This window comes from Haliaeetus leucocephalus, unplaced genomic scaffold (genome assembly GCF_000737465.1).
Source record: "Haliaeetus leucocephalus isolate CR32 unplaced genomic scaffold, Haliaeetus_leucocephalus-4.0 Scaffold656, whole genome shotgun sequence".
Lineage (NCBI taxonomy): Eukaryota > Metazoa > Chordata > Aves > Accipitriformes > Accipitridae > Haliaeetus > Haliaeetus leucocephalus.
Window position 1 is genome coordinate 7,036,557 of NW_010973092.1, and position 27,923 is coordinate 7,064,479.

Below are 27,923 nucleotides of genomic sequence, written 5' to 3' on the forward strand. Positions count from 1 at the left end.
TGGTTTGTCTCTACATGTTGCTGCTTCTTGACCTCAGCTGGTTTTGAAGTGTTATAATAATATTGTGTTATTATTCCTCACACTGCTTTGATATGTTGAAGGTGAAGCTTTCCTCACCCAGCTGTTCTGAGGAAGACTTGGGTATTCAAAACTTTTTGTTCTGACTTGGAAACAATTGAAAGTGCTGGAATTTCCCACTTTTGGAAATTCCAGTTCTTTTCTCCTGGGCGCTGGCGGAAGTGCAAACATAAATTGTTTGGGGGTGTAGCCTCTATGGCATGTGCCTTTCGACTGCTTCTTCAGCAGCTTGAAAGCACAGGAAGCTGCGTGCAAGGACAGATGGATGCTATCGAGTCCGATTTGTATCTCTGGTTTATAAAAGCATCATCCACATAATGGCACGAACCCTGCTGGGGGTTTTTCAGAGGCATGAAGCGAAGCTCTCTGTGAAATCCTTGCACTGCTGCCAGCCCCACATGCATTTCCAGCCCCTTGCTCAGCAGCAGGGGACCCTGCAGTGTTGCTCAGAGGGGCTTTGGGGTCTCCAGGGCCCTCTCTGGGGCTGGGGCAGGGCTCCTGCCCGCATTTGCCTGCAGGAGCAAGGAGATACTGAGACTCCTCAGCACAGGCTCGGTCCCACCCAAACCTGTCCCATTAAATTGACTCTCATCCCAGGGTCAGCAACAGTTAGGTTTTATTTATGAGATTTAAAATTGTCTTTTCCATCTGGGTAAATTCCTGGGTTAGTGGCTTGTTTGGGTATGAATTATTTTGCACTAAGACGGACAATCTCCCTACCCAGACCCCTCTGCTCCCCTCCCCAAGACTCCCCCGCTTGCAATGTGGTGCCGCTTTCCAGCGCAAAGTGAGTCGTCCTCTGCAGGGAACCGAGCGTCCCCTGAAGCCCCCGAAGCTGCAGTGACATCAAGGCGTTGGGTGCGTGCGTGCTGGCTCAGACACGAAGAAGGGGCTCCCATGGCCACCTAGTCCTCCCCCCCGCACAGGGCCAGCAGAGCCTTGCGGTAGTTGCCAGAGGTGTCCTTCTGCAAGAGGTAGACCCATGTCAGAGAACCGCCTGCTGGTGCCTGCCCTTGGGAAGCCCAGTTCAAGGAGCTGGGCATGGCGAAGGTGTAGCTCCATGCCCTGGCCACCCCGCAGGCATCTGTGCAGCAGTGGAAGATGTCAGTGCATCCTCTTTACAGCCAGACCTGCCAACACTGGGGCTGGTTGGGGCAGGTTCCCTGCCCCAGGTGATGCTCAGCCCCTGTGCTGCTCATGGCACCGCTCATGGCTTGGATGCCTGCAGGGCTCAGGGTCAGGGCTCGGCCAGAGAAGGTGATGAGCCAGGGAGGGATACTCATGTCCCCTCACCTCAATCATGCGGTGCAGCGATTTGTCGAACAGGTCCATGAACTCGCCCCGGATGTTGAACAGGTCAATCTCGCTCCGGGAAACCATGATCCGGGTGAGGGTCCTCTCATCCGTGCCGGCACCCTGCAAAGGGGAGCTTGAACAGATAACCCTGGAGGGACTGGGGCTCAGGGACCCTCCCAGCATCTCCAGCACAGTCCAAGTTGGGGATCAGGCCCAGGGGAGGGCCACAGAAATGATCAGAGGGATGGAACACCTCTCCTGTGAGGAAAGGCTGAGAGAGTTGCGGTTGTTCAGCCTGGAGAAGAGAAGGCTCTGGGGAAACCTTACTTAGTTTTAAACTAAAAGAGGATAGATTCAGACTAGATATAAGGAAGAAATTTTTTTACAACGAGGGTGGTGAAACACTGGAACAGGTTGCCTAGAGAGGTGGTGGATGCCCCATCCCTGGAAACATTCAAGGTCAGGTTGGACGGGACTCTGAGCAACCTGATCAAGTTGAAGATGTCCCTGCTCATTGCAGGGGGTGTTGGACTAGATGACCTTTAAAGGTCCCTTCCAACCCAAACTATTCTATGATCTCTTCTTGGACATATGCTGGGCAAGACATAAGCCTGGCACATCTCATCCTAACCCCAGAAAGCTGATGCAGTATTGGTTTGAGTTCAGCCTTGCCCTGCTCCCTCAGGGACAGCCGGAGGACAAACCCCATCGCTGCCATGGGGTTAAATGAGAAAATCCCAAAGGGTGTCTGCCCAGCATAGCCCCCTCCCACAGCTCAGCCCCAGGAGAGCCAGTCTGCACCTTCATGGACTTGTAGAGCTTGTCAGCGAAGAAGGCCGGCTTGTTCTTCACACTCCGCACTGCAACACACAGAGGGGAGAGAAAGTGGGCTCCTGGCTGGTGGCACCCAGGGGACACATCTCAGCAAGGAGCTGTGCCACCCATTGGGTCAGCTGCAAACCCTCCTTGGTACAAGGGTGCGAGCTCAGCCCCATAGGACGGCCTATAAACACCCCGACCTCACACCACACTTGGAGTCTTCATGGCCCAAAGGGAGCAGGAATCTGCCATCACATTGCCTTGGCAGAGGCAGGCAAAGGGGCTGCCTGCCCTCTGGGGAGCCCTGCCCCAAGGGAGCACCCGCCAGACACTGACCGATGGCCACGAAGGCATCTCTCACGTCTCCTGACATCCGCTTCCTGATGGCATGCTCCACGTCGTGGTTGGTCATTTTGATGAACTCCTGAAACACTGGGGATGGGGAGAGGAAAGGGTCACCGCCGAGCTGCTCCATCCCAGCCCTGGGCACCCAGGAGACCTGAGCCTCAACCATGGAACTTCTGGACCAGATGGGACCAGAGCAGGCTTGGGCGACCTCAGCTAGCCACCCCAAATGCAGGGCCATGCCATCTCCTCCCACTGCCTCATCCCCACCACTGCTGGAGAGACAGGGCTCAACCTCAACCCTGGGGAGACCCCAATCTCCTGCTGCCCAGGTGTCCCACCCAGCCCAAATCAAAGCACTTGTGTTGCAGCTGAGGGTCCAGCAGTGATGGAGAAACATGGTCCTACCTCTGCGGAGGTGGGGGTAGCTGCGGGTGCAGAGGATGCTGAGGAAGCGGGTCTCCAGGGAGTCACTGGAGTCGTTGCTGGAGACGTCAGCGAGTTTCTGGGGGAGCAACCGAGAGTGAAGAGGGAGGCAGGGAGATGGGCATAGAAAGGGACAAAGATGTCAGACAGCTCTTCCTGGGACAGCCAGTCCTGAACACCCTCTTGCAAGGAGGGTGGCCTCTTACAAGCAGGAAAATAGCCTTTTTTTTTTTTTCCTCCAGAAAAAGGCATTTTCTGTGCATGGATGTGAAGGTGCACAGCTGCACACTCACATATTACCTCTAACAAAAGATGTTTTCCAGTTTTTATGAAAAAAGCTTTGCAATGTTCATGGTTAAGACTATTTTTGTCCTTTTGGGAGGATGTTTTGGGGATGACCAATATTGAACAGGGAATTCAGAGCTGCCAGACACAGGAGCCACCCTCCACCCTGGCCCACAGCAGTGCTGCCCATGAGTGAAACAGCTGCCACCCCTGCTGTGGGGCTCAGCGGGGAGGCTGTACTCATTGCACCCATTAGGCTATTGCAGTAGAAAGTTGCCACTTCCCCAATTCCCGCTTTTGGTAAGCCAGGAAAGCCAGGTCTGAGTCCCACGCTGCCAGGAACATGGGTCCTGCATGCAGGCAGTGGGCAGGATTGGTCCCCAGCCCTCCCAAGGACAGGAAGGTGGCTTTCTCTGTCTCCTGCCCAGTGCTGCAGAGAAGTGCCCTTGTGCAGGTCCCATCTGCCCCCTTGCCACCCATCCTGATGCAAGGACCCTGGAGCAGTAAGCAAGCGAGCATGGCCCACGTGGTCAGAGGAGCCCAGCGCGTGGGGCTGCTATTCCCAGTCTCGGCCCTGCACCCAAAGACCGCAGCGCGCCCTCAAATATGCAGAAGGCTGAGGAGAGAAAGGGCAGGCACTCACCAGGGTCTCAGCAACAACCTGGTAGAGAGAAAGAGAGAGACAGGAAGACAACAGGGTCAGAAGGTGCTGCTCAACCTTTATCCTTCCCTGATGAAGCAAGGGAAGTCTAATAAAATTACTTGTCCCCAGCTCCCCTGCTTCCCCGTGAGTGGGCCTCATCTTAGGACCTGTGTTCTCCTCCAGTTTGGCCTCTACACCACTACCTGGAGTGGGTTGGGTGGCTCTTTGGCCAAGCAAACGAGCCCCCCACCCTTGGGGCTTGGGTACCGGCTTGTTGCTCCTCAGGGAGCATCCTTGCCCGGCCCCAGGCTGGCTCACACCAGTGCTCTGCCAGGCACAAGCAGCGGGAGGAGAGGAAGGGCAGCTTTGCTGACAAAATACAGCACAGCTCCAGGCCAGCTGCTACCCGGCTGGCTTGTCCCTGCATTCGTCATCCCTGGTTCTCTCTTTCTCTGCAGCAGGTCGAGGTGCATGCGGCAGGGTGCAAAGGCAGCGCAGCATCCGCTCCCTCTGCCGGCAGCAGCCCTGCTGCATCTGCGTGCTGCCGGCATGCGTTGGAGCAAGTGGTGCTGGGGCAGGACAGCCAAGCGAGAGCTCAGGTTTGGCCCTGCACCAAGTTTCCCAGCCCCTTTCAGAAAAGACTTGGCCCGAAGGAGCAGGAGGCCAAGGTGCACAACCTGAAAGGTCACAGGTCTGGAACCAGGAGCTGAGCCAGGCGATGGGACCCCAGCACCCTCCCGCATCGTTGCTGGCTGCTCAGCCTTCCCTGCCTCCAGTCCTGGCTCACCACAGCCCAGTGAAGATGAGGCAATGGTTTGGGGACTGGGGCTGGCATCCTGGCACGCTGGCAGAGTGAAAAGCAGCTTAGGCATCAGGGCTGCCCCATGCACAACACAGAGGTAGGTGGCTCCTGCAGACCAGCCCAAAGCGGCCCCTGAAGCTCAATTGCCAGATTTCAAGCAGGAGTGTGTGTTCTGGACCCCGAAGTGGCAGCTCTGCACAAGAAATGGTGCAGTCCCCGGTTGGGATCTCCCTGGTCCTGGGCCACAGGGCTGCTCTCGTGGTTTGCAGCTTCCCTGTGCTTGGAGCAGCAGACCCCAGGGGATCAGAAATCAGGCCAGGGAGCTTTACCTCCAAGGGTGTCACTTCACTTGGCATCTCCCCCTGCAGCTTACAGAGACCCTGCCCCAGCAGCGTTTGCTTCCCTGAAGATGCCATTTCCAGACCAGGGGATGCAATATTCTCATTTTTTTTTATATAGAGCCTGTAACAGCACTGCCAGTACAGTTCTTACCTTGGCATCTTCATGCGCCTGTGTGAGGTTCTCTGGTCCTTCGTCACGGTTGCCCTGTGGTTCAATACAAAAATCATGGAGCTAGGGAGAGGACATATCCCCAGAAAGCCCCAGGCGAGGGGGTGGCAGACAAGGTCCAGCAGCACCGCCCAGGCAGGCGACAATGCTCTGTCTTCTCCATAGCCACCGTCCTCACAGACCCCCACCGCTGCCCACAGCAGGGAGGGAACAATCCCCAGCGAAAAAGCCACCCTTACCAGAGCCAGGGAGACGAGAATCCTCTTGAAATGCCCTGATGTGTCGGAGCTGAGGTCGTCTTCCAGCCGCTTGTGGTAGGCTATGGAGAAGGGGGATGGCTGAGCCCTGCACCCTGCCTGCAGCTCTGCTTCCCACCCACCAGTGCCTATTGTGCCCGTGATCCCCATGGGATCTGCGGATGGTGGTGGCCATGCTCCAGCCTTTGCATGGCTGAAGCAGATGCCTCCATCTGCTATTTTCAGGCCGAGGGAGGAGGGGATCACCCCAGCAGCTCTAATGCCCTTGGCACCAGCACAGCCTTTTGCTCCAGGTGCTCCTGAGGGAAAGGGATCATTGCGAAAGAGTACTCGGGGGAGGAGACATTGGTGGCAGAGCTGGGGCATGTCACCGTGACATGGAGAGAGGCCAGGACCAGCGCTCTGCTGGGGGTGACCAGCCACAGAGACATCTGTTTAAAACCATGGGCTCTCCAGGGGACAATACGCTGGGGAATTAACCTGGAGCTTTTTCCCTAGGCAGAAGGGGGCACGGTTGGAAGGGAAAGAGAAGTGCAGGGTCTGGGAGTGTCAGAAGTCACAGGATGGCTTTGAGGACTCCTGCCAGCCTCAGCCTAGGTTTCCACTTCTCTTTAATAAGGTGTTGGGACCTGGGGAAGAGCTGCTCTTGCCTTGAGGAACTAATAGACCTTCACAGCACCAAGCCATGGACCCAACCCAGGGACAAAAATTGTACCCCAGGTTCTGGATAGGGCCTTGTATAGCGTTAAACATGGTCCATGCCCAGGACCTGGGTGCTCCCCATGTCCCTCCTGTGCCGTACCTTCCTGATATGCCTCGTTGATAGCCGCGATCTCCTGGTTGTTCCGCGTGGCCATGATTTCGATGAGGACACTCTCATCTGTGCCAGCCCCCTGGAAGAAAGCGGCATGGCAGAGTGCTGCGGGTGCCAGCACTGGATGGGGACACGGCAGCATTGCCCCACCAGTGCCAAGCAAGTGGGGGGGCTGCTCTAACCCCAGGACTGCCACATGCCAAAAGTCCATGTCCAGCAAATGGCCCCAAGGGCTGGTAAGACACGGAAATGTCCAAGTGTGCTGCTAGTGGGTCCCAACTGGTATGACTGGTGGATAGTGGTGCACACCACTGGTTTGTCCCTAACTCTGGCTCTCCTGTGGCTGCCTGCGCCTGGCAGGTCACTGCTCCCGCTGCAAAGTGGGGATGCTCTGTAAAGAAGCAGGAGGCCTCCCTGAGAAGCTTTGTGTATGGGCTGGCTAGAGCATGCTGGGCTACAAAGAGGCCAAACTGGGCTCCTGGTAGGTCTTGAGTGCAAACCAGGTCTTTGTCCTGGTGCTTTCTGCTCTGCTTTCCTTCCGTATAGGAGATGAGAGCCTGGAGGCATGTGAAGCTGGGGTGCGCTCACAGCCCCTGGCCACCGGCGGCGTGGGTACAACCACAGCAAAAAACGCCTCGTCCTCACGTGCTAAAGCCGATACCACCAGTGTGGCAGTTACCTCCACGGCCTTCCTTAGCTGCTTGGCATCGTACTGTGCTGGTGTCAGCATGAGCCCGAGGATCAGCTTGGCCAAGCTGCCTGACAGCTCGGATTTCAGGTCTGCCATCAGGTCCTGCAAAAGCGTTTGAGGGTTCAGTCCCTGGCTTTTTCTGCAGGGACAGACCAGCTGAGGCAACAGCAGGGAGAAAACAGGGCAGGAAAGTGTGGAAGTGGGAAACATCTGGGAAGATCCTTGGGGTGATTTAAGGTCACATTTTTGGGGGGTGGCTCTGGGGAGATCCTGGCTCCGGAGTCCTCCGTGCGGGACCGAGGATGGGGCAAGCGAAGGGGAAGGGACACCCTCCCCTTGGGCTGGTGGTGCACCCAGAGCGGGAGGCTGCTTTGACTACTTGGTCTTCCTCGGGGGAGTCATGCCGGGGCAAATCAATATGCCTTGGCTGCCCACCGCTCCCTGGGCAGGATTTCTTTCAGCGAGGGGCAGATCTCTGCATGGGAGGGGACAAGATGCAGGCAGAAGGAAGGAGCAGGGTGGAAGGGGGGGGCTGGCAGTACCCTGCCATAGTGAGCCTTGTAAGCCTTTAGGATCTGCTGCCTCTGGGTGTTGCTCCTCTGCGTCAACACCTCGATGATGGCCCCTTCATCCGTGCCTGCAACGATAGCAGCAATGCTGGGGAGAGCCACACTGTGCCACCCCTAACTGTGGGTACATCGCTGTCCCCCCTATAAACGGGAGATGGGGAAGAGGAAGCTCCCACGACTCCAAAACTGGCTCTTTTCCCCATCCTCAGGGCTTTCACACAGCCCTGTGTTCCAGATTGGGTTTTCTGCCCCAGGAGCTGCTGAGGAGCAGCAGGAGGGGGCTGGGCACGTGGCCCCCACTTACCCAGGCCCTTCATCGCCTTCCTCAGCACCTGCGCGTCCCCGTCATCATTGAAGCTTTCCGTGGGCTGCACGGTTCCTCGCAGCTGTGGATGCACAGAGGGGTTTGGGTTCATCCCCGAGCTGGGTGGGATGGAGGGAGGGATGGAGAAAGGGAGGGAAGGTGCCACCCGGCAAGCTGAGGCCAAAGCAGGTCATGTGTTAGTGCAAGCACCTGGGGCTCAGTGAGGATGTCCCTGCCACTGTCACCCCGTCCATCGAGGGGCAAACCATAGCCAGGTCAGCAGAGAGCAGGGAGAAGACGGCAACAGACAGTCCCTGGAGGCTTGGTGTTCTGCTCAGTGTTGTACCCACCTCCCCTAGCGCTGGGACACCTCGGCTGGGGCTGGCCACATCAGCTGAGAGTCAGGAGTCGCTGAAAGGGTGCCCACTCCTGCCCTGTAATCCTACCCTCCTTCTTCCTTACAGCTCCCAGCACATCTCCATCCTCCCCGTGCATGTAGGGCTCAGGGTGTCTTTTCTGCACATCCCAAAGCACCCTTTTGTGGGTGCCTCCAGCTGCATGCAGGGTGCCAGCTCCCCATGGCATGGCCGTGCCCCAGCCAGCCCTGGCGGGCTGCCCCAGGGAGCAGGAGGTCTCCGGCGGGCACCGGAGCCAGGGCTGCACGTGATGCATCGCACAGACATGCAGGGCATGCCGCCCCAAGGGAGGGAGGCCTCAGAGAGAGGAGGGGGTTAGTGGAACCCACGGGGGGCAGCCAGCCCTGCCGGGGTTACATCCCTTCAAACTTGTACCCCAAACTGGAGAATGGCGTCGAGAGAAGCCACGGAGCGAGAGGCAGAGCGGAGGTGCGGGGCTGGCTGTGCCCTGTGGCAGAGAGGAGCAGCCGGGGGTCCCAAGCTGGCAGAGAGCAGAGAGGGGGTACGGGGGGACTGGGGGGTGCTGACCTCTACTTTGGCCACCGCACTAAGCTCCCACATCCGATAGGCCACCTGCGCCGCCTCGGGGAAGAACTCACCTGCAGCACTGCAACGGGAGGGCAAGGACAGGGGACAGTGAGCCGTGGGGACCCCGCGCCCCACCAGCAGCCACCCCCTCCCTGCCCCGTGCCCCATCCTGCCCCTCCGTGAGGGGCATTTCGTACCCGCCGGGTGCTGGGCATAGGGGCAGGCAGGCAGGAGCTGGGTGCTTGCTGCAGGGCTGGGCGGGAATGGGGGGGGAAGCAGGTGGTAAATCCCAACTGCCCCCACCAGAGCATCCTCCCTCCAGGCATTTGTCTCTGCCCTGCGGGGCTGCCATGTGCCAAGAAGGGACTATGGCATCGTGGGTGGCCATGCAGAGGGGCCACAGGGCCCCCCATCCCAAACTGCTGTCACTGCTGGTCCAGGTGCTCCACCAGGCTCTGACCCAGAGGTTTGTACCCAGCACCAAGGGGATGAAGAGGGACAAACAGGGTGACAGGCAGTCTTACTCATCGTCCCCTCCGCACAGCTTCAGCAGGGCCTTCTTGTACTCCCCGGAGGTGTCCTCCTGGAAAGACGGAGATGGAGAACCATGCGGCAGGGAGGGTCAAGGTAGTGCCATGGGATGGGTGCACGGAGAGGGGTCTCCCTGAGCCTTGTCCTCAGAGATGGACACCCGGCACAGGGTGGCTGGGGAGGGGGCTCAGCCCTCCCATGGGTGCTGGCATCATGAGGGAGGCAGCACTAGCAGCTGCTCGGAGGGGGATCGGGGACCCCCAGCACTTACCTTTATCATGTTGTAGAGAGATTTCTCATACTTGGTCCTGAACACCTCCCGGATGTCCAGCATGTCGATCTCGCTGCGGGACACCATGATGCGGATCAGCGTGTTGTCTCTTGTGCCCAGCCCCTGCAACAGAGAAGCCCCTGCATCACACCTGGGATGGCCAAGGAATCCTGCTCAGCCCATCGCATTTGGGACCCTCCATCAGATTTCTACCCAGCCCCGGGTCTGAAGAAATAACTTCTTTGGAGGGAAACGCAGAGACCCCAGGTGACATAGGTCCTGTCTTCACGGACCTGCATCACCCTGCCCTCCAGCAGCACCCAGTGGCAAGGGGACTCCTCCTCTGGCCAGCACCCCTCAACACTGCAGGGGACACCCTGGAGAAGGGACAATCCACTCACCTTCATGGCCTTGTAAAGCCTTTCAGCAAAATACTCCGCTGTGCTTCTGACGCACTTCACTGCGGGGAAATTGAGTCACAGTGAGAGATGCTGGCACCCAGCTTCACCAGTGCCCCCAGCCTCTGAGCACCTGTGCCCCTTGGGCAACACGTTCAGCATCCCCACCCACCCTGGAGGAGCCTCCCCGAGCTCCCTAAAACTGGGTACAGCCACAACCCCGACCCTGCTGGCTCTCGTGCTGAGCCTTCCCAGCCTGGCAAGGCCAGCGGTGTGTTTTCACAGAGCTCCCCACACCGGGGCTGACGTACCCACGGCCAGCATCAGCTTCTCAAAGTCACCAGAGAGCTCTGCCCGGATGCTCCTCTCGATCGGCTTCCCAGAAATCTTCAGGTACTCATCAAAGACTGCGGGATGAGAGCGAGATGATGCCTGGAGAAGCTGCTAAGGTACCTTCAAGCCCAACCCTGGGCTCGCAGGAGATGCTCACCCAGGCGGAGGTGCTGCTTGCTTCGCCGGCCAAGGATGTAGATGAACTGGGCCTCATCTGTGCCCCATTTCAGCTCGCCAGCTTCCAGCAGGTCCTTGTGGGATGGGGAAGGTGACAGACCCTGAGTCAGGGTGCTGCTCACGCTGGGCTCTGCCCAAGCACCGGCATCCACCTGCCTTTTGCAGGCTTAAGTCTGGATGGTCCCAGTGCCACCAGTCCTGTCCTTGCCTGGATGCCACCCATCCCAGCAACCTGCTAAGCCTCACCTTGGCATCCTGCTCCACCAGGTCCTCACTCACCACGTCATCCTCCTCCCTGGTGCCCTGTGGGACAGAGACGGGCTCAGCCCTGCCGGGTGCAGCACCCATCACCTACAGACGCTGGCCAGATGGACATACCTGAAGCAGAACGACAAGCATCTTCTTGAAGTGGCCAGCTGTGTCTCCAACGATGTCAGCCTCCAGGTCTCTCTCATAGGCTGGTAGAAGAGGAATAGGTCAGGGCCTGGAGAGCTGGATCCCCTCTCACCTCTGCCCCAAGGGGGCACAGGGCAGCCCCTGCCATTCCCCAGCTCTCACCATCTTTGTAGGCAGCCACCAGGTCGTGGATCTCCTGGTTGGTGCGGGAGGCAAGGATCTCGATGAGGCACTTCTCATCCGTGCCAATGCCCTATAGGGAGAAAAGCAGCCCCATGAGCAGTGGGGCCAGATGGGGTGTCCTCAGAGGGGCCCTGAGGGGGCTGCCCACCCCTTACCGCGATGGCATCTTTGATCTCCTTGGCATCACTGTAAGCTGGGGGCCGCATCAGGCTCACGATCAGCCGCTCAAACTTCCCTGTCAGCTCATACTTGAGGTCTGCAATGAGGTCCTGGTGGAGGGGAAGAAAGGGGCTGGGGGACCCTTTGCTCCACAGCATCTCTGAGTGGGTCCGGGGAGCAGTGGGTCCCTGCATGGGCTGGTTGGTGGCAGCCACGGCCACCTGCATCTCCAGTGGGGGCACGGACTAGGGAGTGTTTTTCTGCCGTTACCTTCCCATAGAGGGACTTGTAGGCTTGGCAGATCTCCACTCGCTGCTTGTTGCTTCTGGATGTGATGAGGTCGAGGATGGCCTCCTTGTCGCTGCCTGCGGGGAGAGCCGGGAGTCACGTTTAGCCCCATGGCTGGCTCTCACCCCCCACAGCTGGGCTTATCGTAGCCATCCTGCCGTGCCCAAAGCTGCTTCCAGCTCGGGGCTGGGAGGAGAAGCAGAGCTGAGCTGGCTCCAGGGAGGAAAGGGGAGCCAGGAGAAGTCCTGCTAAAGCAGACGTGCAGCTCCGGGGAGAGGCAATGCAGGATGCCCAGCCATGCAAGGGTCAACCGAAGGAATAGGGGACATCAGCGTGGCCTCGGGGTAACAGTCCAGAGTAGTGTCCATACCAAATCCCTTCATGGCATTGTACAAGGCCTCTGCATCCTGGCTGGCATCAAAGCCTGGGAAATCCTTCACCGACCCCCTGTAGACCTAGGGAAAAGGAGGCGAGAAGGTAAAAGGGGAAGGAGCAGCCCCCGCTGGGACAGGGGGAAGGAGAGGTTGAAGCTGAGCAGGACTGGGGTGAGATCCACTCCCGCTCGGGCTACCCGAAGGCAAAGCTCAGCCTCAAACATGATCACTTGTTCTTCTCCTTAGTTGTTTCCTTTCCTGTTTGCTCTCCCCACTGTGCAAATTGTTTGTGTGCTGGGTCACTGGAGTACACAGCCATCCCTCTTGTATCTCACTGGCATTGCTGTTTGCTGCTTGTGCCCCGCGTTTAAGCTGGCTACAACCCTCCCTGCTGTGCGAGCAAGAGCTGGTGGTTGGAGGGGAGGTTTCTTGAGCACATTCGGGTTTCCAGTTCCATCTGAGGGGGTTCAGCAGGAAAAGGGGAGACCCCATGGGAGGTCTGGACACCCTGAACGCAGGGGAAGGCGTTGAAGGACCAGGGTGATCCCCCTGCAATGCAGCTGGGCCAAAGGGAGTTATGGGAGGGTGGATTGGGAGCGATGAAGGAAGTAATTTTCCTACCACCTGTTGTGAGCAGGGAAACCCTCCGGATGCTGAGGATGCCCAAGCTCTGCACAGCCTCCAAGCGAGGAGACACATTTACAGGCACAAAATCATGGTGGGCTGCTAAGCAGAAAGCACTGAGAAGTGCTAGAGCTGCCAACAGCTTGTACAGCCCCAGCCTGCACTCCTATAGGGCTCAGGCTGGCCCAAGGGGTCAGAGCAGAGATCCTGGATGCAGGGAAAGACTTTCCCAGGAGCCTAAGAAATCCTGGGGGCTGGCATGATCCACTTCTGTCTGCTCCTTTGCACCTCCAGGTTGCACAACGGGAAGCCCAAGAGTGACACCCCCAAACAGAGACCTCAGGACAAAGCAGGGACCAGGTTTCCCCTCCCCAGGTCAGCTTTGCCCAAGGGAATTCACCTTGGGGTAAGACTCTGGACAAGATTAGCACAAACCCCAGGTGGAAGCAGATGTGAAACCCCATGTAAGGAACTGGGATGCACCCCTGCTGGAGGCACAGAGGGGGAATTGCTGAACAGCAGCATTTTCTCAGTGATCTCACTGGGAAGCAGGAGGGCTGGGAGCCAGGCTGAGCCGGGGCTGTCGGCTGTGTCAGCACCCTTGGAAACTCTGAGCAACCTCCCTTGGCTCTGCTTGTACCATGTGCCAACCAGGTATGTACACCTCCCTGGGATCACTCACTCAGGATCTGTGGCAGGGCTTAAGATCCCCAGGAGCTGTACAAAGGCCCAGGACTCTTGCCAGTATGGGCATCTAAAGCCAGTGTGTCCCCAAAGAAGATGGGCATCAGGCAGGCAGCACCAGCCCTGCAGCAGCACCAGTGTCCCTGACCCAGCGAGTGCCTCCAGGAGTGAACCCCTACCCAATACTCCCCTGGGTCACATCCCAACATCACAGCACAACAGCTCCGCTGCGCATCTCACCCAGCACCTTCCAAAAAACCCGGCCTCTGTACCCCCATTTTCCAGAGAGAAACCAGTCTGGGCTGGGCACATCCCACAAGCCCTCTCAGGAGGGGCTGCTGGCACTGATGTCCTACGTGGCAGGGACCAGGTCTGGCAAGAGGAGACGCTGCCCTTCGAGGGAGATGGGCAGGCATGGGGACAGATCGTATTGCAGGTGATTCATCGGGAGAGCTGGATTTAGCCCCACTTCCCGGCAGCTCCCAGACCCTCCTGGCTCCGTGCAAGCTGCTGCCCACACATATGCCTTGCAGAGATGTAAATGAGAAGTTGCAAGGCAAAGGAGGTGCCCGGAGGCAGCAGGAGGGGACAAGGGTGGCTGGAGGGTGCTGGGGTTGCATGGCTGGTGATGGGAAGGCAAGATGTTGACCCCGGTTAAACGGGAAGGAGGAGCAGGGCTGTGTTCGTGCCTGCTGAGCCATCGAAGCACGAGCTGCCTGCCTTGCCGCAGTGCCGCTGTGGCAGGGGTAAGGGAAACCGAGGCAGAAGCTCAGTGCTGTCTGTGCCTTGCCCCACACTCCTTGCACTTTTGTGGGAATAAGCCCCAGGGAGGTGCAGAAACATCACTCGGGAGGGAAACGGCATCCTGCCTTCTGCGTCCTCCTCACACCCCCATCCCCTTTTCTATCCCCCGCTTCAGCTGCCGGGGGCCCCCCACCTCCCCTCCTCCAGCCTCTGAGTCATCCCAGCCTGCCTGGGACCTCCCAGCTAAAAATAAGCCAGGCTGGGGCTGGGAGGGCGGAAGCAAAATTCCTGGCGTGGCTTCGCTGTCTCCCACCGAACGGCTGCTTGGGGTCCTGGACCACTGCAGGGGTGATGCTTACCCACACTGTGCCTCAGTTTCCCCACCCAGAGGCAACTACCTCCTTGGCTAGGCAGGAAGCTGAGGGTAATTGGGCTTGAGGCAATGATTACTTGATTTCTCAAGGGAACGGAAAGCAAAGCCTGGCCCTGAGCAGTGGAGAAGGGAGGCTCTGGAGCTGGACTCCTCCCCTGCCTAGCAGACTGCAGGCAGGCTGTACCCTGCCAGTCACAGCTGCCCACCGAGGCAGAGTTTTCCACCCACGCCAAGACATTTGCCTGTCTACGAGGGAGCACCTGCCCACCCAGCTGCCACATTGCACCAGCCCCAGCTCAGAGAGGGGAAAAATCCAAACTGGGGCGGGCAGAGGCCAAAGCAGGGCTGCATGCCTTGCAGCAGGCTTAGATACAGGCAGGATTTCTTTCCAGCAAAAGCCCAAATCCCCAGTGCAACATCTCTTTCTCCTCTTCCTCCTGCAGCCGTGCTTCTCTCCCCCATCCCACTGTGGTATCCGTCCCCACTGTGTGGACGTCACCCTTACCTTTCCTTTGGGTGCCATAGTTTCCCAAGCTGGAAATCACCAGCACGAGGGCAAGGAGGAGCTGCGGAAGGGAACAGAAAAGCCGATGTGAGCCAAAACCCCCTCTCCGCGGTTGCATTAGGTAAGGGATGCTTTGCTCCCTCCCTTGGGTGCTGCCGCCAGCCATCGCTGCGGGTGCGGTACCCGTGGGAGGACGATGGCTGGGTGCTGCTGGGGAGGCTCAGGGAGAGGGGCTTCACCGGCCACCCTGCAGTCACCGGAGCTGAGGTCCTTTGGTATCTGGCACCGAGTTAAGGACCCCAGAGGTTGGGGGCAGCGGAGATGAGCCCCCACACAGCTTCCTGCCAGCACAGAGAGAAACTGCGAGGGGAAGAAAGCGCTGAATACGTGGAAATGGGCCGAGCATCCTCCGTGGGGCTGACCCTCCTTGCTGCAGCCCGCAATGCTCCCTCTGCTTCCCTGGCAGCCCCCCAAGCCCTGGGGCCACCCCAGCTTCAGCAGCTGCTGGGGATGTCCCATTGCCACATGGCGCTGGGCAGCCCTCACGAGATCCTCCCAGCTTTTATCTGAGTTTCCGTGCATCGCATCAAGGCCACCATCAGTCCCACGCACGCAGCGCGGGTTTCCAGGGTAACTCGCAGGTTGTTTTCTAACACCAGCACCATTTATAGCTGCAACCCGCTGCGGCCTGGGCTCTCTCCACCCCCCCCCAGAGAAAGTCCCCAGACAGTGCCGTTTGCTCTGAGAAAGCTGACGGAAGGAGAGAAACAGCTGGAAAATGGAGCCCGGCCATGAATGAACCACTGAGCGTCAGCTGAGCTCCAACCATGAAGCACGGCCCCCTCCTTGCCAGTACTTGCCCTCCCTCTGAGACACGTTGCAGGAAAGCTCAAGGCAGAAGAGGGCCACCCTGGGGGGATTTCTGCCCCCAGCCAAGCTCAGTTTCATGCTGTGGAGCGAGCAGGGGAAATCACAGGAAATTCCCTGGCTTGGCCCTGTATCCCTACAGGAGCACCCATGGAAGGGGAGACCCAGCCCCGCAGCCGTCGGTGCGGCTGGGTCACCCCGCTGGGGTGCAGGAAGCCTTCTGGCACCTGCGGGCATCCTTGCCGAGGGGAGGAAGTTTTGCAGAAAACCAGAGCTGCCTTCACCTCCCTTCCTTTTTCAGCTGGGGAGGCTGCAAGCCTCGTCCACCCTTCCCCGCAGCCCCTGGCTGGGGGAGAGCCCCCATATGCCCCATGAGCAGCGGGGCTGCACTGCGTCTGGGTGCTGGGTGGGCACCAGGGGATCCCCAGCCCACGCAGCTTTTTAATGCCACTCAGGAGCCTGTACGTGAAGCTGTGTACCCTCCAGGGAACAGAGAAAACCCCTGCGTGGCGCAGCCCTCCTGCCTCGCTGCATGCGTGCGGCAGCTGGGCTGAGACTGCCCAACTCATCTCAGCAGTGGCGGAGAATCGCCAGCCACACCCAGTCGCCAGCCTGCCCCTGCAGCGCCCCATCCCTGTCCCCCACCGCTACCAACACCTCCGCAGAGGCTCGGGGGGGGCTGCCCCAGCTCTCGCCTTGCCAGCAGGCGATCTGGGGAGGCAAGTGGCAAAAACCTGGAGGCAGCCCCCCCCAAAACGATGGAGAGGTTTGGGTTACGGGGGTCCCTGGACAGAAAGCGCCATGAGAAATCCTAAAGGATGCGCACAGCCCGTCCCCTTTGCAGAACGACCCACCCTTGCCAAAAAGCCTCTGTCCCCCCCAGCGGCATGCACCCCACCAGCCTCTCCACGGCCCCACCACGGCTTTGGGCTCAGGGGTGTCACCCCAGGAGCCCAGCAGCTATTTTTGCAGCCCGCTGGCTGATGGGGCTCTCCCCGCATGGCCGCACATGGGGGTGGCTACAACACACCCAGCACCCCCCACCCGTTTTCCTGCCCGTGGGGCGGAAAGGGAGCTTTGCAGGGTGGAAAAAAAGCAGCATCCATCCTCCTTGCAAAGGAAGGGATGTCCCCAAAGTCCCCTGCCCCACCCCAGCGCCAAAAAGTCCCCCTGCCCTTCTAGAGCTCCGTGCCTCTGGGGTGTGTTTGCCTGTGCAAAACTTGGTGGGTACCAAACCAGGGGGATCGTCCCCGCCAAGCCCAGCTCAGACCCCTTCACGGAGGGATGGGCATTTCCCCGGCCGCCGCAGAACCGGGGCACGGACAAAGGCGCATCGCGGCCGGGACACACCCATGGGCCCCGCAGCAACACCAGCGCCTGCCCAAAAAAGCACCCACTCCCAGTGCAGCCCCCCAGGCTTTTGTTAAAAAGAAAGGATTTTTCATATAAAGAAAAAGAAAAACAAAGATCCCCCTTGCAGCCACCCCTCGGAGAAAGCCTCCGGTCGCCCAGCCAGGAATTTGCAGTCGCATGCCACTGCGGTGGCTTTGCACGCCAGTGCTGTCCCCTTGCACGCCAGCACTATCCCCCCCCGCACACCAGTGCACACTTACGAGCAGCACTGAGGCCTGTCCGGTCAGACTGGTGGGAACGGCCGGCCGCCGGCGGGCTCGGTGCGTACTTGTGGCCGTGCCGCTCGTCCTTGGTGTGCAGCTGTTTCCTTCTGGCGAGACGTCACCGCTCACGAGCCCTCCAGTCCCCGCCTGCCGTGGGGGTCAGGGCCACGCTCCCACCCTCGCCGCCATGTCAGACCTCAACCCCTCCGTTTTGGGTGCCCTCGGTGCAGGGGCGACCCCAATGCCGCTCACGGAAGGGCTCTGCCCCTTGCCAGGGTGTGGGGAAGGGGGTCAGGCAGCAGAAAAGCTCCACCGGTGCACGCAGGGGCTCCGTGCCAGCAGCGGTGACGCGTGCAATGCAAGACGGTAACGGTGGTTGCATTTCAGCTGCGGAAATTTCACCCCTTCCGTCCCCCCCTGTTTCCTGGTGAACACCAGGCTGCAGGGTACCCCTCTGCCTCCCGGGTTCATCCTGCTGCCAGCCACCTCCGTCTGCACCAAACCACCCCGTTCCTTGGTCATGGCTGGGAATCTTCCATCCCTGACTCTCTCTGCAAAAGCCAAAGGTGGGGGGGGGAGAGGGGTTGGCCCCCCAGGACCTGCTGAAGGGGGAACATGCTGACCAGGGCTCTGCAAGGAGCATCTGTGGGGCAGGAGCTGAGCTGGCAGAGGGAGCTGGGGAGAGGCAGCTCGCTGTCTTGTCCCCCCCCCCAATCTTCCCTCCCATGCTGCAGACGCAGGGATGAGAAGACCTTGCAGCACAGCTGCGGGTGGAGATGCAGGCTGAGTCTCCTGGAGATGCTCCTGGCAGGCTGTACCGCTGCCTGCAGTGCCCCGCAGCCATTTCCTTCCCTGCCTCACCCAGGTTAACCCCGCTCCTTCTTTACCACCCTTTGCCCCAGCCAGCGCAGAAGCGCTGAAGGAGCTCCCCAGGAGCCATGGGGCAGTGGCGTCTGTGCTCTGGGTGATACCAGCAGGAGCAGATAAAACCAAGACCCCCTCCTTGAGATGTTGAAGGCTGCTGGCATGTAACCTTTCAGGCACCCAAGCCCTGGCGGTACCCACTGGCTAGAGCATCTCTCTGGGGCTTACAAGGCAGCTGAGCTGCTCAGCCCTGCCTGTCCTGGGAGATGGTGGTCCTGGGCAGCAGGGACCCCAGGCTGGGTGTGACATGCCCAATGTCTGGCATTCAGCCACAGGGCTGTGCCCCCCCAGGGGACTGGAGGGACCCTGAGAGGGGGAGACCCTCGTGGCCAGCTCGCACCGGCCGCTCCTTCGTGCCCTGTTGTTCTCTCAGGGCAATGTTCCCTTGGGCTGGCGTTAGTGTCCGGAGACCTCGCTCATGTGAGACAGCGTGGGTGACAAGCACAGCTTTGTTCACCCTGCACTGCAATGCAGGACAACAGTCCTGCTCTCCTCCCGGTACCCCTAGCTGTGTCATGGTGTGCTGAGCCCCCCTGCTCCAGAGGTGCTAGCCCAGCAGCTCACAGGGTGAACTGGGGACATAGGGCTGCCCTGTACAGCCAGGACAGGGCAACCTTGTGGTGAGAGCATACACCTATGCTTTAGGTGCTCTAGAGCCTTCCTTGCTTTGTTCCTGCATGGCTGATATCCACTTCCTCTGCTCCTTGCAAGCTGAAGGCTAGAGGACGTGCTGAACTGCATCACAGGCTAAGAGGTTTTTGTCCCCAAATACTGTAGGCAGACTCAGCACGAGCACTACCTACAACAAAATAAAAGTTAGTTCCTCACCCCAAAATACCAGCTCCCAGCATTTCCTCAGAGCTCAGACTTGGTCCTCTTCTCCCAAGGTACCAAAGACCAGCCAGGTCACAACATAACTTCCCCCTATACCCTCCCTGCTAGGAGCAGCCCTACAGAACAGCTGTGCTGGGCTTTGAGAGCACTTATATGCTTTACTGGTCCTGAGCAGCCTCACCTGGAACCCCCACCCACACAAGTCTGGGCCCCCATTTAAGCCCAGCCCTGGACTCACCCTGGTCCTTGCTTGTATGCTGCTGCTTAGTCCCTGTGGGCTGTACCCTAGGAGGGAGGCACTGTGGCAAGGTTATTTCTGGGACTTATTTTATTCCCTATGGAGGAGCACCCATGTCTTGTTGCACCCTTGCAACCCCCTGGCTAGGACAGGACCTGGGGAGCCCAGGGGATGGAGCAAGCATTGCTTGGGCTGAGAGCTGCAGCCCCAGCCCTGCTCCCAGGGCAAGGTTAGATGGGTCAGCGATGGATGGTTTTGCTGTCTGCTCTGTTACAAGCTGCACTTGGGCCAATTGAGTACTTCTCTTCTTCATCTGAGGCTGCTGCCTCTATGTAATGGGGATATGATAAGGTCTTGCAACTGGAGTCTTGGTGTCCAAATACTTGGCAAGTGCAGGCAGACTCAGGACTTTGCTTCTGGGAGCTACAGCTGGATGTGCTGCTGCAAACATCCCATGGAGCTGGGTCTGTGCTCCTCTGCCTCGCTGCTGCAGTCAATTCTTGGATGTGCTGACTTCCCTCTGTGTTCCCTGGGGACAGCTTAGCCTAGGTATGGTCACGGCTGTAGGTATGTGCACCCCTACATCCTGACTTGGCTGTGGTTCTGCTCTTCTCTGCCTGGATTTCCTCCAAAACCTGCTCCACAGATTGAGGTGAGGGTCCCGGTGTGAGGGAGTGGGCACAGAGGGAAGAGGTTCCCCCTTCTACCTGCACAGGCAACTTTGAAATGTTAATTAAACTCCCTCAATAATGCCTCTGAGCCTATTAGCATTGCAGGCTTGTGTGTATGATTTGGAAGGCGTTGTGGGAAAAATATTTCTGCATAGATTTCCCATTGTGCAGCCTGGAGTGGTGGTCAGCTGGGGGAGGGCCAGGGTGCTCCCAAAAGGGATTTAAGGGGAGAGTGTAACTGAGCCTGCCTGGTACTCGCCTTTCCCATCAGCTTGCAGCTGGAACAGTTTGCCCAAAGGATGGCTGGAGTAAGTAGTTTGTTTGCAGAAGGGAAAATCATCAGGGTGAGATGCCCTGGGTGGGACTGGTGTTGTACAGCGAGTGGGTGCTGCTGGGAGGTGGGAAGGTAGCCCCAGCTGGCCTGGCCTTGGGCAGTGGCTCTCCAGCCCCCAGGAGACACAGCGGTTGTCCTGGAGGTTGGGGCTTCCCTGTGCCACAAGGGCTTAAGCACCTCATCCTGCGGGTCAGGGTGCCGGGCATTGCCCCAGGATGGTCCTTGTCCCCTCCGAGCACCATGCCACAGCAGGGACCACATGGCCCTGTGGTCTTTGGTGCTGGTGGGATGTAACGGTGGGCAAGGTTTCCCGCCAGGTCCCTGGCCCTGTAAGTAGCAGATTATGGGATTTGAAGCATGCAGCATGGACTTTGCTTTGCTGCGGGGTAACCTGGAGGTCCTGGCAGCACCATGTGGATGTGGAGGCATGCAGCCCCGTTTGTCCAGTCCTGGGAGCTCCTGGGGAAGGACGGGTAGGATGGGGGAAGGCACACCGATCCCAGGCTTGCCCCAAGCACAAATATCTCACAAGTTGGGGGTTCTGCTGGGTTGACATCCCCATTGGTGACCCAAGCAAGCCACAGCATTACTGTACAGGCTGATGGCCTGTCTGAGCTGTGCCATTGGCCCACAGTTATAGGTGCTGTGGGAGCATCTTCAGCTGAGCAGATGGGTCCTTCTTGGTGCACTTCAAGGCGAACAGCTGCTCTAGGAGCAGAGCATCTCCCATCCCTCCTTCTCTGGCATGGTTTCTGCATTTCAAATAGTGTCAGCATCACAGCTGGGACAATGCTGGCTGTGCGTCCCTGCTGGGGATGCTGCTGGAGCAATAGCACTTTCTGAGCTGGCAGGAGGACAAGTAGGTGTCCTTGTCCCTCTCATCATAGCATGAATGGGACAGAGCCCAGCAAACCCCAGTCATGCACTGCTCCACTTCTCACCAGGGTTGAGAGAGCAATATAGCCACTTTAGCTCCATCTTGCTCCGAAGTGGGCTGCTTTTCTGGCAGAGACAGAAAACAGGCAGCACCCAGGGAGTCCAGAAAGCACCATGTGGATGGTGGGAGCTGCAAGGAAAATGTTCAGGCTGCGTTTGGGTCCCATCCCCAGGGCAGTGCCTGCAGGGCAACAGCATCCTCACGCCTGCTGCTTTCCTCTCCCACAGATGCCATGCTGGGGCTGCCTTCTCTCTGTTTCGAAGATGCTTTCCCGCAGAAAGCAAGTCCTAGTTGGCTTGGAGGGCTCCAGCCTTCGCCGCTGCCTCTCCACTGTGGACCTCATCGCCTTGGGAGTGGGCAGCACGCTGGGGGCTGGTGTCTATGTCCTGGCAGGGGAAGTGGCTAAGACCAGCTCTGGCCCGAGCATCGTCCTTTCTTTCCTGATTGCAGCCGTGGTGTCTGCTCTGGCAGGGCTGTGCTATGCCGAATTCGGGGCCCGCGTGCCGCTGGCTGGGTCCGCCTATCTCTACAGCTACGTGACAGTGGGTGAGCTGTGGGCGTTCATCGCTGGGTGGAATCTGCTGCTGTCCTATGTCATCGGTATAAGGCCCTTTTGATCCTTCCATCTTTGCTTTGCATTTGTGGCTTTGCTGGGTGTCATTCCCAGACCCCACAGAGCCACCATCGCTGCCCCAGCTGCCACCTCTCCCCAGGTACCGCCAGCGTTGCCCGGGCCTGGAGTGCTACCTTTGACCAGCTCCTCGGCAAGAAGATGGGGAGGTTTTTGGGTGCTCATGTGGCCATGAGCTCTGTGGGGCTGGCAGAGCACCCGGATGCCTTTGCTGCTGGTCTGGTGGTCCTGTTGGCAGGTAGGATGCCTCCCTCCGTGCCACCTTCCATCATGTGGGATGTGCTCCTCACCCCACCATGGGCTCTTCAGGATGGTGCTGACCCCTTTGAGGCTTTGCCATTTCCCTGAGCAAAGAATGAGGAATACAAGGGGAATCTGGGGAAACCTGCAGATTCTCCCGATTGTACCACTGTTCCTCCTTTTCCACCCTCCCCAGTAATGTCTACTCTGGGCCTGGTGTCATCCAGGGGGCTTGGCCAGTTTTGCTCTTTTTGTCCCCAGGGCTTCTTTCCTTTGGAGTGAAGGAGTCCACCACGGTCAACAAAGCCTTCACAGCTCTCAACGTGCTTGTCCTGCTCTTTGTCACAGTGAGTGGCTTCATCAAAGGCGACCTGAGCAACTGGAAGCTCAGGGAGGACGACCTGCCATGGGCAGCTTCCCACAAGGCTGGGTATGAGGGGCTCAGCTCTCCCTGTGCTGCCTTCAGAGGGGGATGGGGGTGGCTGGCTCATCCCCCTAATGCTTTATCCCAGGAAATCCCACTTTCTGCCATTTCTCCCTGCCCTGTTGGCAATGCATCAAATAGCCAAAGCCCTAAGCCCTGCTGGGTTGATGCTGGAGGGGTGAGCAGGTTGGAGGGACTGTTCAGCCTGACCCCATTGCACTGACCCTTCTGCACTGCCTGATTCTTCCTCCTCCTCCTCCCAGGAACCAGTCTGTGGCTGCCAACATGACCAGTGCCTTTGGGGTGGGAGGCTTCATGCCCTATGGCTTCACTGGCACCTTGGCTGGAGCCTCTACCTGTTTCTATGCCTTTGTTGGATTTGACTGCATCGCTACCACGGGTAAGTGAGGCAGGGAGAGATGCTGGTAGGACTCTCCCCTTGCAGGCTGGGGGGCCAGGGCAGTGATTCTCCCTGCAGCCCCTGGAGCTGGTGTAGGGCCGGGCTGGGAATAGGCACATTCCTGGCTCTGTGCTGCCGCTGCTCTCTCGTACCCTCTGTGCTCAGAGGAGGAACTATAAGAGTCCATGTGGCATGACTGGGCTAATCCTGAAGCAGAGACAGTCCCTATCCCCATAACCCTGGAGCCCAGGAGGTCTAGTGGTCCTTGCTAGAAGGTCTCTGTGTCCCATCTCATGGGGGGGATACAGGATATGCTCTCCAGCCTGAGCTGGGCTCTTAGCATGCCATGCATGTTAAATGAGCATCTGTTTTTACAGCTGAGCTTGTCATTCCCAGGGGAAGAAGTGAGGGACCCGCAGAGATCCATCCCCATGGGCATCATCCTCTCCCTCCTCATCTGCTTCCTGGCATACTTCGGGGTGTCTGCTGCCCTCACCTTGATGATGCCCTACTACCTCCTAGACACCATGAGCCCGCTCCCAGCGGCTTTTGAATACATTGGCTGGAGCAGCGCAAAACATGCGGTGGCTGTGGGGTCACTGTGTGCTCTGACAACCAGGTGAGGGGAGTCCTCTGATGGCAGCTCTGTGGCTCAGAGCAAGGTTGTGCTGGAGCTATAACACATCCAGGAGCTATCCCCAGCCCCTTCCTTCTGGCTGCCATGCTTGGCCAAAGTCCCTCAGCCCTTCCTCACAAACCCTGTTGCTCCCACCCTGGCCCCTGCTGATCAAAGAGAGCAACCAACCCCCCTGACATTCTGCTTTTAGCCCAAAGTTGGAGGAAGTGTGTTTGGTGGCACTGTGACTGCAGGAGCAGGCTGGGATGTCTCGGCATGCACAGGGCTCCTGGTCACCTGTGGACATGACTTCCCTGATACTGTCCCTCATCTGATGGTGAGGGAGGTGATGGTCTTGTCAGCGTGGTCTTGAGAAGGGCATGGACTGTACAGATGAACAGGAGCTCCCTTGGCACCCAAGGAGGAGCAAAAGGCAGGATGGCAGCTCCTGGATGCCTGCCCTCTTTTCCCCTATCTCCTCCCCTCTCTGCAGCCTCCTGGGCTCCATGTTCCCCATGCCACGGATCCTGTATGCCATGGCTCGAGACGGGCTCCTCTTCAGACCTCTGGCCAAAGTTAATTGCCGCCAGTGCCCGGTGGTGGCAACGCTGGTGTCTGGAGCAGTGGCAGGTGGGTGAGTGATTGGGTTACCCCTTAACCTTCAGCAGGGCTTAGTGGATGTCCTCTTTCAGCAGAACAACACAGAACCCCTAGCTTGCCTGTAGCTTTTTGAGCAATATCTCTCCAACCAGAGAGAGGTGTCCTCACTGTGGGTGAAGACAGTTTGGCCTTGATGCTGTCCTGGACACCAGTTCAGCCTCTCTGAGCTGCCAGGCAGGAGGTGGCAGGATGCTTTGTACTCGTGACCGAAGCATCACCAGCTCATCAAGGTGCTTGAGTCCTGTTGCAGTGGGTGTCAGGGGGACACAGGGAGAGCGTGGCTGAGATGGGCATAGCAGCAGTGCTGCCAGCTCTGCCGAGAGGTTGAAAGGGCTTCTCATCCCCGCAGCTCTTCTGGCCCTCCTCTTTGACCTGAAAGCCCTGGTTGATGTGATGTCCATTGGCACGCTGCTGGCATACTCGCTGGTGGCTGGCTGTGCGCTGCTGCTCAGGTGAGACTGCTGAGAACAGGGGATAGGGCTCACCCAACTTCTGATGTTGGCCATGCCTGGGACAAGGAACTGGCCTTGGTGCAGTGCAGGTGCATGCTCAGGTGCCTTGACATCCTATATCTGCTCCTCAGGTACCAGCCTGGACCCAGCACTCAGGACACTCCTGCGGGGAAGGTCCTGGCTGTGCAGGTCTGGTGGAACCATCTTGTCCGACCACCTCTGCATCCCACGCCGTGTTCCTCTGCTGTGGTGGCCTGGGCTCTGACAGCCGTAGGTACGCCTGGGAGCGATGGATGGGCTTTATGGGGAGTTGGCGTGGGCGGACCCACGGGGGACATAGCTGCTGTAGCACGGGCTGGCAAGTTCCTGCTCACAGAAAACCACCCGGCAGCGGGATGCAGGCAGGGTCTGCCTGGCTCCCTCCTGCCCTCTCCTGACTGCCGTCCGGCTGGCTGCCCCAACGGGACCTTGGGAAACCTCCCACTCCCTCTGCTTCCTAGGCTGGAGGAAAAAGCTAAACCCACCATGACAAGCCACCCAGTCCTGTCCCCGGTTGTCCTTTTTCCCTCCCACCATGGCAGCCAGCCTGCTGCACCCCGGGGCAGGGTCGGGCTCAGCCCGGGGAAGCGCTGCCCTGACATGCTGCCGTGGTCCCTCCGCAGCCGCCCTGGTCTGCGTCCTGAGCTGGGTGAGCACTGCAGGGCTGCCGTGCCTCCGGGCTGGGGGTGCTTGGTGCATTGCCACTCTGGTTTTGCCTCTCCTGGGGATCCTGGTGGCAGCTCTGCTCGTCTGGAGGCAGCCTCAGAGCCGGGAGAGAGCATCCTTCATGGTGAGCACAGAGCTGAGCCCTTGGGGACTGTCCCCAGGGAGAAGGACCCGGGGATGGAGGAGAGGCAAGTGCCACAGCTCCGTGGGGAAAGGGTTACATTGCATTGGGGCGGTGTTTGCTCTGCTTCAGGTCAGGCAGACTTTTGCTGCATCCACCTTGAACAAAGCGCATCAGGCGGCTTGCTGGGTTTTTCGTAGGGACCACGAGGGCTGCCTCGTTCTTCCCCCTGTGTCTCACAGGCCAAAGGGGCACATGCTGCACGAACCAGAGCGGCTCTTCAGTACAAAAACCTGGTCTTGACACCCTGGACTGGTTTTGCTAGTGGTTTACTGCCTCCCCCTTAAATCCTGCAGCACCTCCTGCCCTGGTGCAGGACCTGTCAACCAAACCACCCTCCACGAGCATCCCTTTCCAGCACAGGCTGCAGTCCCAGCTCAGGTCTCTGAGCCTCACAGCCCGACGGCCAGGCTGGGCTTCCCCTTGCCTGTCGGCAACTAGCCAAAGCAGCAAAGAGCTCAAGTGGGCTGTGAAACCCCTGCCTGTGGGTGGGCCGGTATCTCTGGGCAAAGGCATGATCCTGTTGCCTTGTGCTTGGTCCCTGTAGGTTCCCTGCCTGCCCTTCCTGCCACTCCTCAGCATCACCATCAACAGCATCCTGATGGCCCGGCTCAGTGCGGCCGCTTGGCTGCGGTACCTGCTCTGGATGGCCATCGGTAAGCTCAGCCTCCCTCGAGGTCCCGGAGCTGGTGGCAACCTCTTTGGGTGAAGCATAGGTGGTTTGAGAGCCCGATGGGTTAACGTTGGCTGCAGAGCAGTGGTGGGTGGATGGAAGAGATGCTGAATTTTAGTGTCAAAGGGTGGCGGGACCACGCCATCCTCTGACGTGTGGCCCAAAGGAGTGGGAACTTTGTGGCCGGGAGGGAAGAGAGAGGACCCCCCCAACCTATTCTGCCCATTCCCAGGTTTCCTCATTTACTTTGGCTATGGGATCTGGCACAGCACTCAGAGCCACCGGCCCAAAGGGGCAGCCCCCCAGGAGCCGCCGGGAAGCACGGCCATGGAGGTGTCCCCAGAGCCCTGTGGGACTGCCTGGTGCCCATCTGCTCCAGGGCAATAAAAGGAGACGGGCTGGTCCCAGAGCGCCTGGCTCCCTCCACCCTGTGCCCAAGGGGCAAAGAGGGCCCTTGGGCTGAAGGTCCTGTCCCACGGAGTGGCACAGCCCTGACACGAGCCCTGGGTGCTGTTTTCTGCTGAGTCTGGTGAACTTCCCTGAGCAACCTGAATCCTCATGGCAAGGCCCTGCTGAAGGAGTTTTGTTTGGAGAGGATAAAGCAGACAAGTGTTCTTGCTGCTGTTATTGGGTTGTGCATTGGTTTTGGGTTTTTTTTTTTTGCCTTTGAAACCTCTCCCTGCAGCCCCCCAACTTCTCCCTGTCCCCTTGCCCACCCTGTCCCTCAGCTGCTCACAGCAGAACGGAGTGGAGGCTTCTCGTGCTGCTCTGACCCTTCATGTTGCCTTGGCACCCCAAGGCAGGCAGGGCTGACCTGCCTGTCCCCCTGTGACCACGCAGGCACTGCCTGTGCTGGGCTTTTTCCTACTTACTGTGGGTAAGTCAAGTCCTTTTCTGGATTCATTTATTCCTCCTCCTCGGTTCCCAGCACTCCCCTTTCCCAGAGCTGGGCACATTCCTCTGGGTCCCACGCAGCATGTGCCTTCAGGGGGAGTGGGATGCAGTACCGGGTGCCCGGAGCAGGATGCCTGACCCTGCCAGCCTCATCTCCCTTTGCCTAGCCATCCTTCTCCCTTCAACTACAGCTAGGCAGGATTTGCTGGGGCAGCAACCTGCCCCATGACCCCTGCTTTGGTGCTACACCACCTGGTGCGTTCCTCCACATCCCTGAGGTTGCTGTGCGAAGCTGGAGGCTGTCCCACCACCCGTCCTCGGAGCCACGGGGATGCGCAGAGCAGTGGTTGGCTTGGGGGCACATGGGTCTAATCATCAGGGACTCCCTTTTCCCACTCTGGGCACCCCATGGAGGTTCTTGGTTGAGAGCTGGACCCTGCATCTGTGTTGCCTTCCTAGCTGCCTTGTTCAGCCGATATTTTCCCAGTAAGGATTGGAACAAAGGATGGAAGAGGCTGTTGCAGTGGCCCCGCAAGCTTGGCAGGGCTGGGAGGGTTGGGGTCTGCCCTATGCTGGGAGCCCATTGAAATGAATGAAATGAGGGAAGGAGCAAGAAAGGGGGACCGGCAGCAGGGGTCTCCTCTGGGGTTCCCTTGTTGTGTTGTGGTGCCTGCTCCTACCCACCCTCATCTTCCCCCTGCCCTAGGTGCGGAGCACACAGCCCTGCTGTGAGATGTTCCTGCACCGGTCCCCAAAACCACTGACATGGGATTCTTGAGGCTGCTGCTTCTTATAAACTTGTA

General features: G+C 58.9%; 2 protein-coding genes across 2 annotated transcripts; one reads left to right on the forward strand and one right to left on the reverse strand.

Moving 5' to 3' along the window:
• Window positions 1-677: 677 nt before the first annotated feature.
• Window positions 678-17,378, reverse strand: ANXA6 (annexin A6). The gene is made up of 26 exons (XM_010578949.1): window positions 17,304-17,378; window positions 14,824-14,884; window positions 11,890-11,974; window positions 11,502-11,596; window positions 11,228-11,341; window positions 11,052-11,142; window positions 10,872-10,951; window positions 10,740-10,796; window positions 10,474-10,567; window positions 10,295-10,390; window positions 9,987-10,045; window positions 9,586-9,708; window positions 9,308-9,366; window positions 8,784-8,862; window positions 7,840-7,921; window positions 7,509-7,603; window positions 6,955-7,068; window positions 6,264-6,354; window positions 5,444-5,523; window positions 5,187-5,240; window positions 3,893-3,910; window positions 2,947-3,043; window positions 2,530-2,625; window positions 2,176-2,234; window positions 1,372-1,494; window positions 678-1,043 (listed from the first exon to the last, which is right to left on the reverse strand). The coding sequence occupies exons 2-26, from the start codon at window positions 14,839-14,841 to the stop codon at window positions 984-986; spliced, it is 2,019 nt and encodes a 672-aa protein (XP_010577251.1). The 5' UTR covers window positions 14,842-14,884; window positions 17,304-17,378; the 3' UTR covers window positions 678-983.
• Window positions 17,379-21,471: 4,093 nt separating this feature from the next.
• Window positions 21,472-26,613, forward strand: LOC104839090 (cationic amino acid transporter 2-like). Its single transcript, XM_010579211.1, has 11 exons — window positions 21,472-21,844; window positions 21,958-22,113; window positions 22,377-22,545; window positions 22,803-22,939; window positions 23,336-23,558; window positions 24,049-24,185; window positions 24,565-24,667; window positions 24,799-24,941; window positions 25,330-25,496; window positions 26,101-26,209; window positions 26,459-26,613. The coding sequence occupies exons 1-11, from the start codon at window positions 21,472-21,474 to the stop codon at window positions 26,611-26,613; spliced, it is 1,872 nt and encodes a 623-aa protein (XP_010577513.1).
• The last annotated feature ends 1,310 nt before the right edge of the window (window positions 26,614-27,923 follow it).

Excerpts from the sequence above, each read along its gene's own strand:
- ANXA6 (XM_010578949.1), bottom strand. Across the intron at positions 10,391-10,473 it reads CAAGCAGCACCTCCGCCTGG|TCTTTGATGAGTACCTGAAG; the intron begins GTGAGCATCTCC and ends CTCATCCCGCAG. Across the intron at positions 7,922-8,783 it reads GTGCGGTGGCCAAAGTAGAG|CTGCGAGGAACCGTGCAGCC; the intron begins GTCAGCACCCCC and ends GTGCATCCACAG.
- LOC104839090 (XM_010579211.1), top strand. The coding sequence starts at position 21,472 with ATGCCATGCTGGGGCTGCCTTCTCTCTGTTTCGAAGATGCTTTCCCGC. Across the intron at positions 24,668-24,798 it reads GGCTGTGCGCTGCTGCTCAG|GTACCAGCCTGGACCCAGCA; the intron begins GTGAGACTGCTG and ends TCTGCTCCTCAG. Across the intron at positions 26,210-26,458 it reads CCTGCTCTGGATGGCCATCG|GTTTCCTCATTTACTTTGGC; the intron begins GTAAGCTCAGCC and ends GCCCATTCCCAG.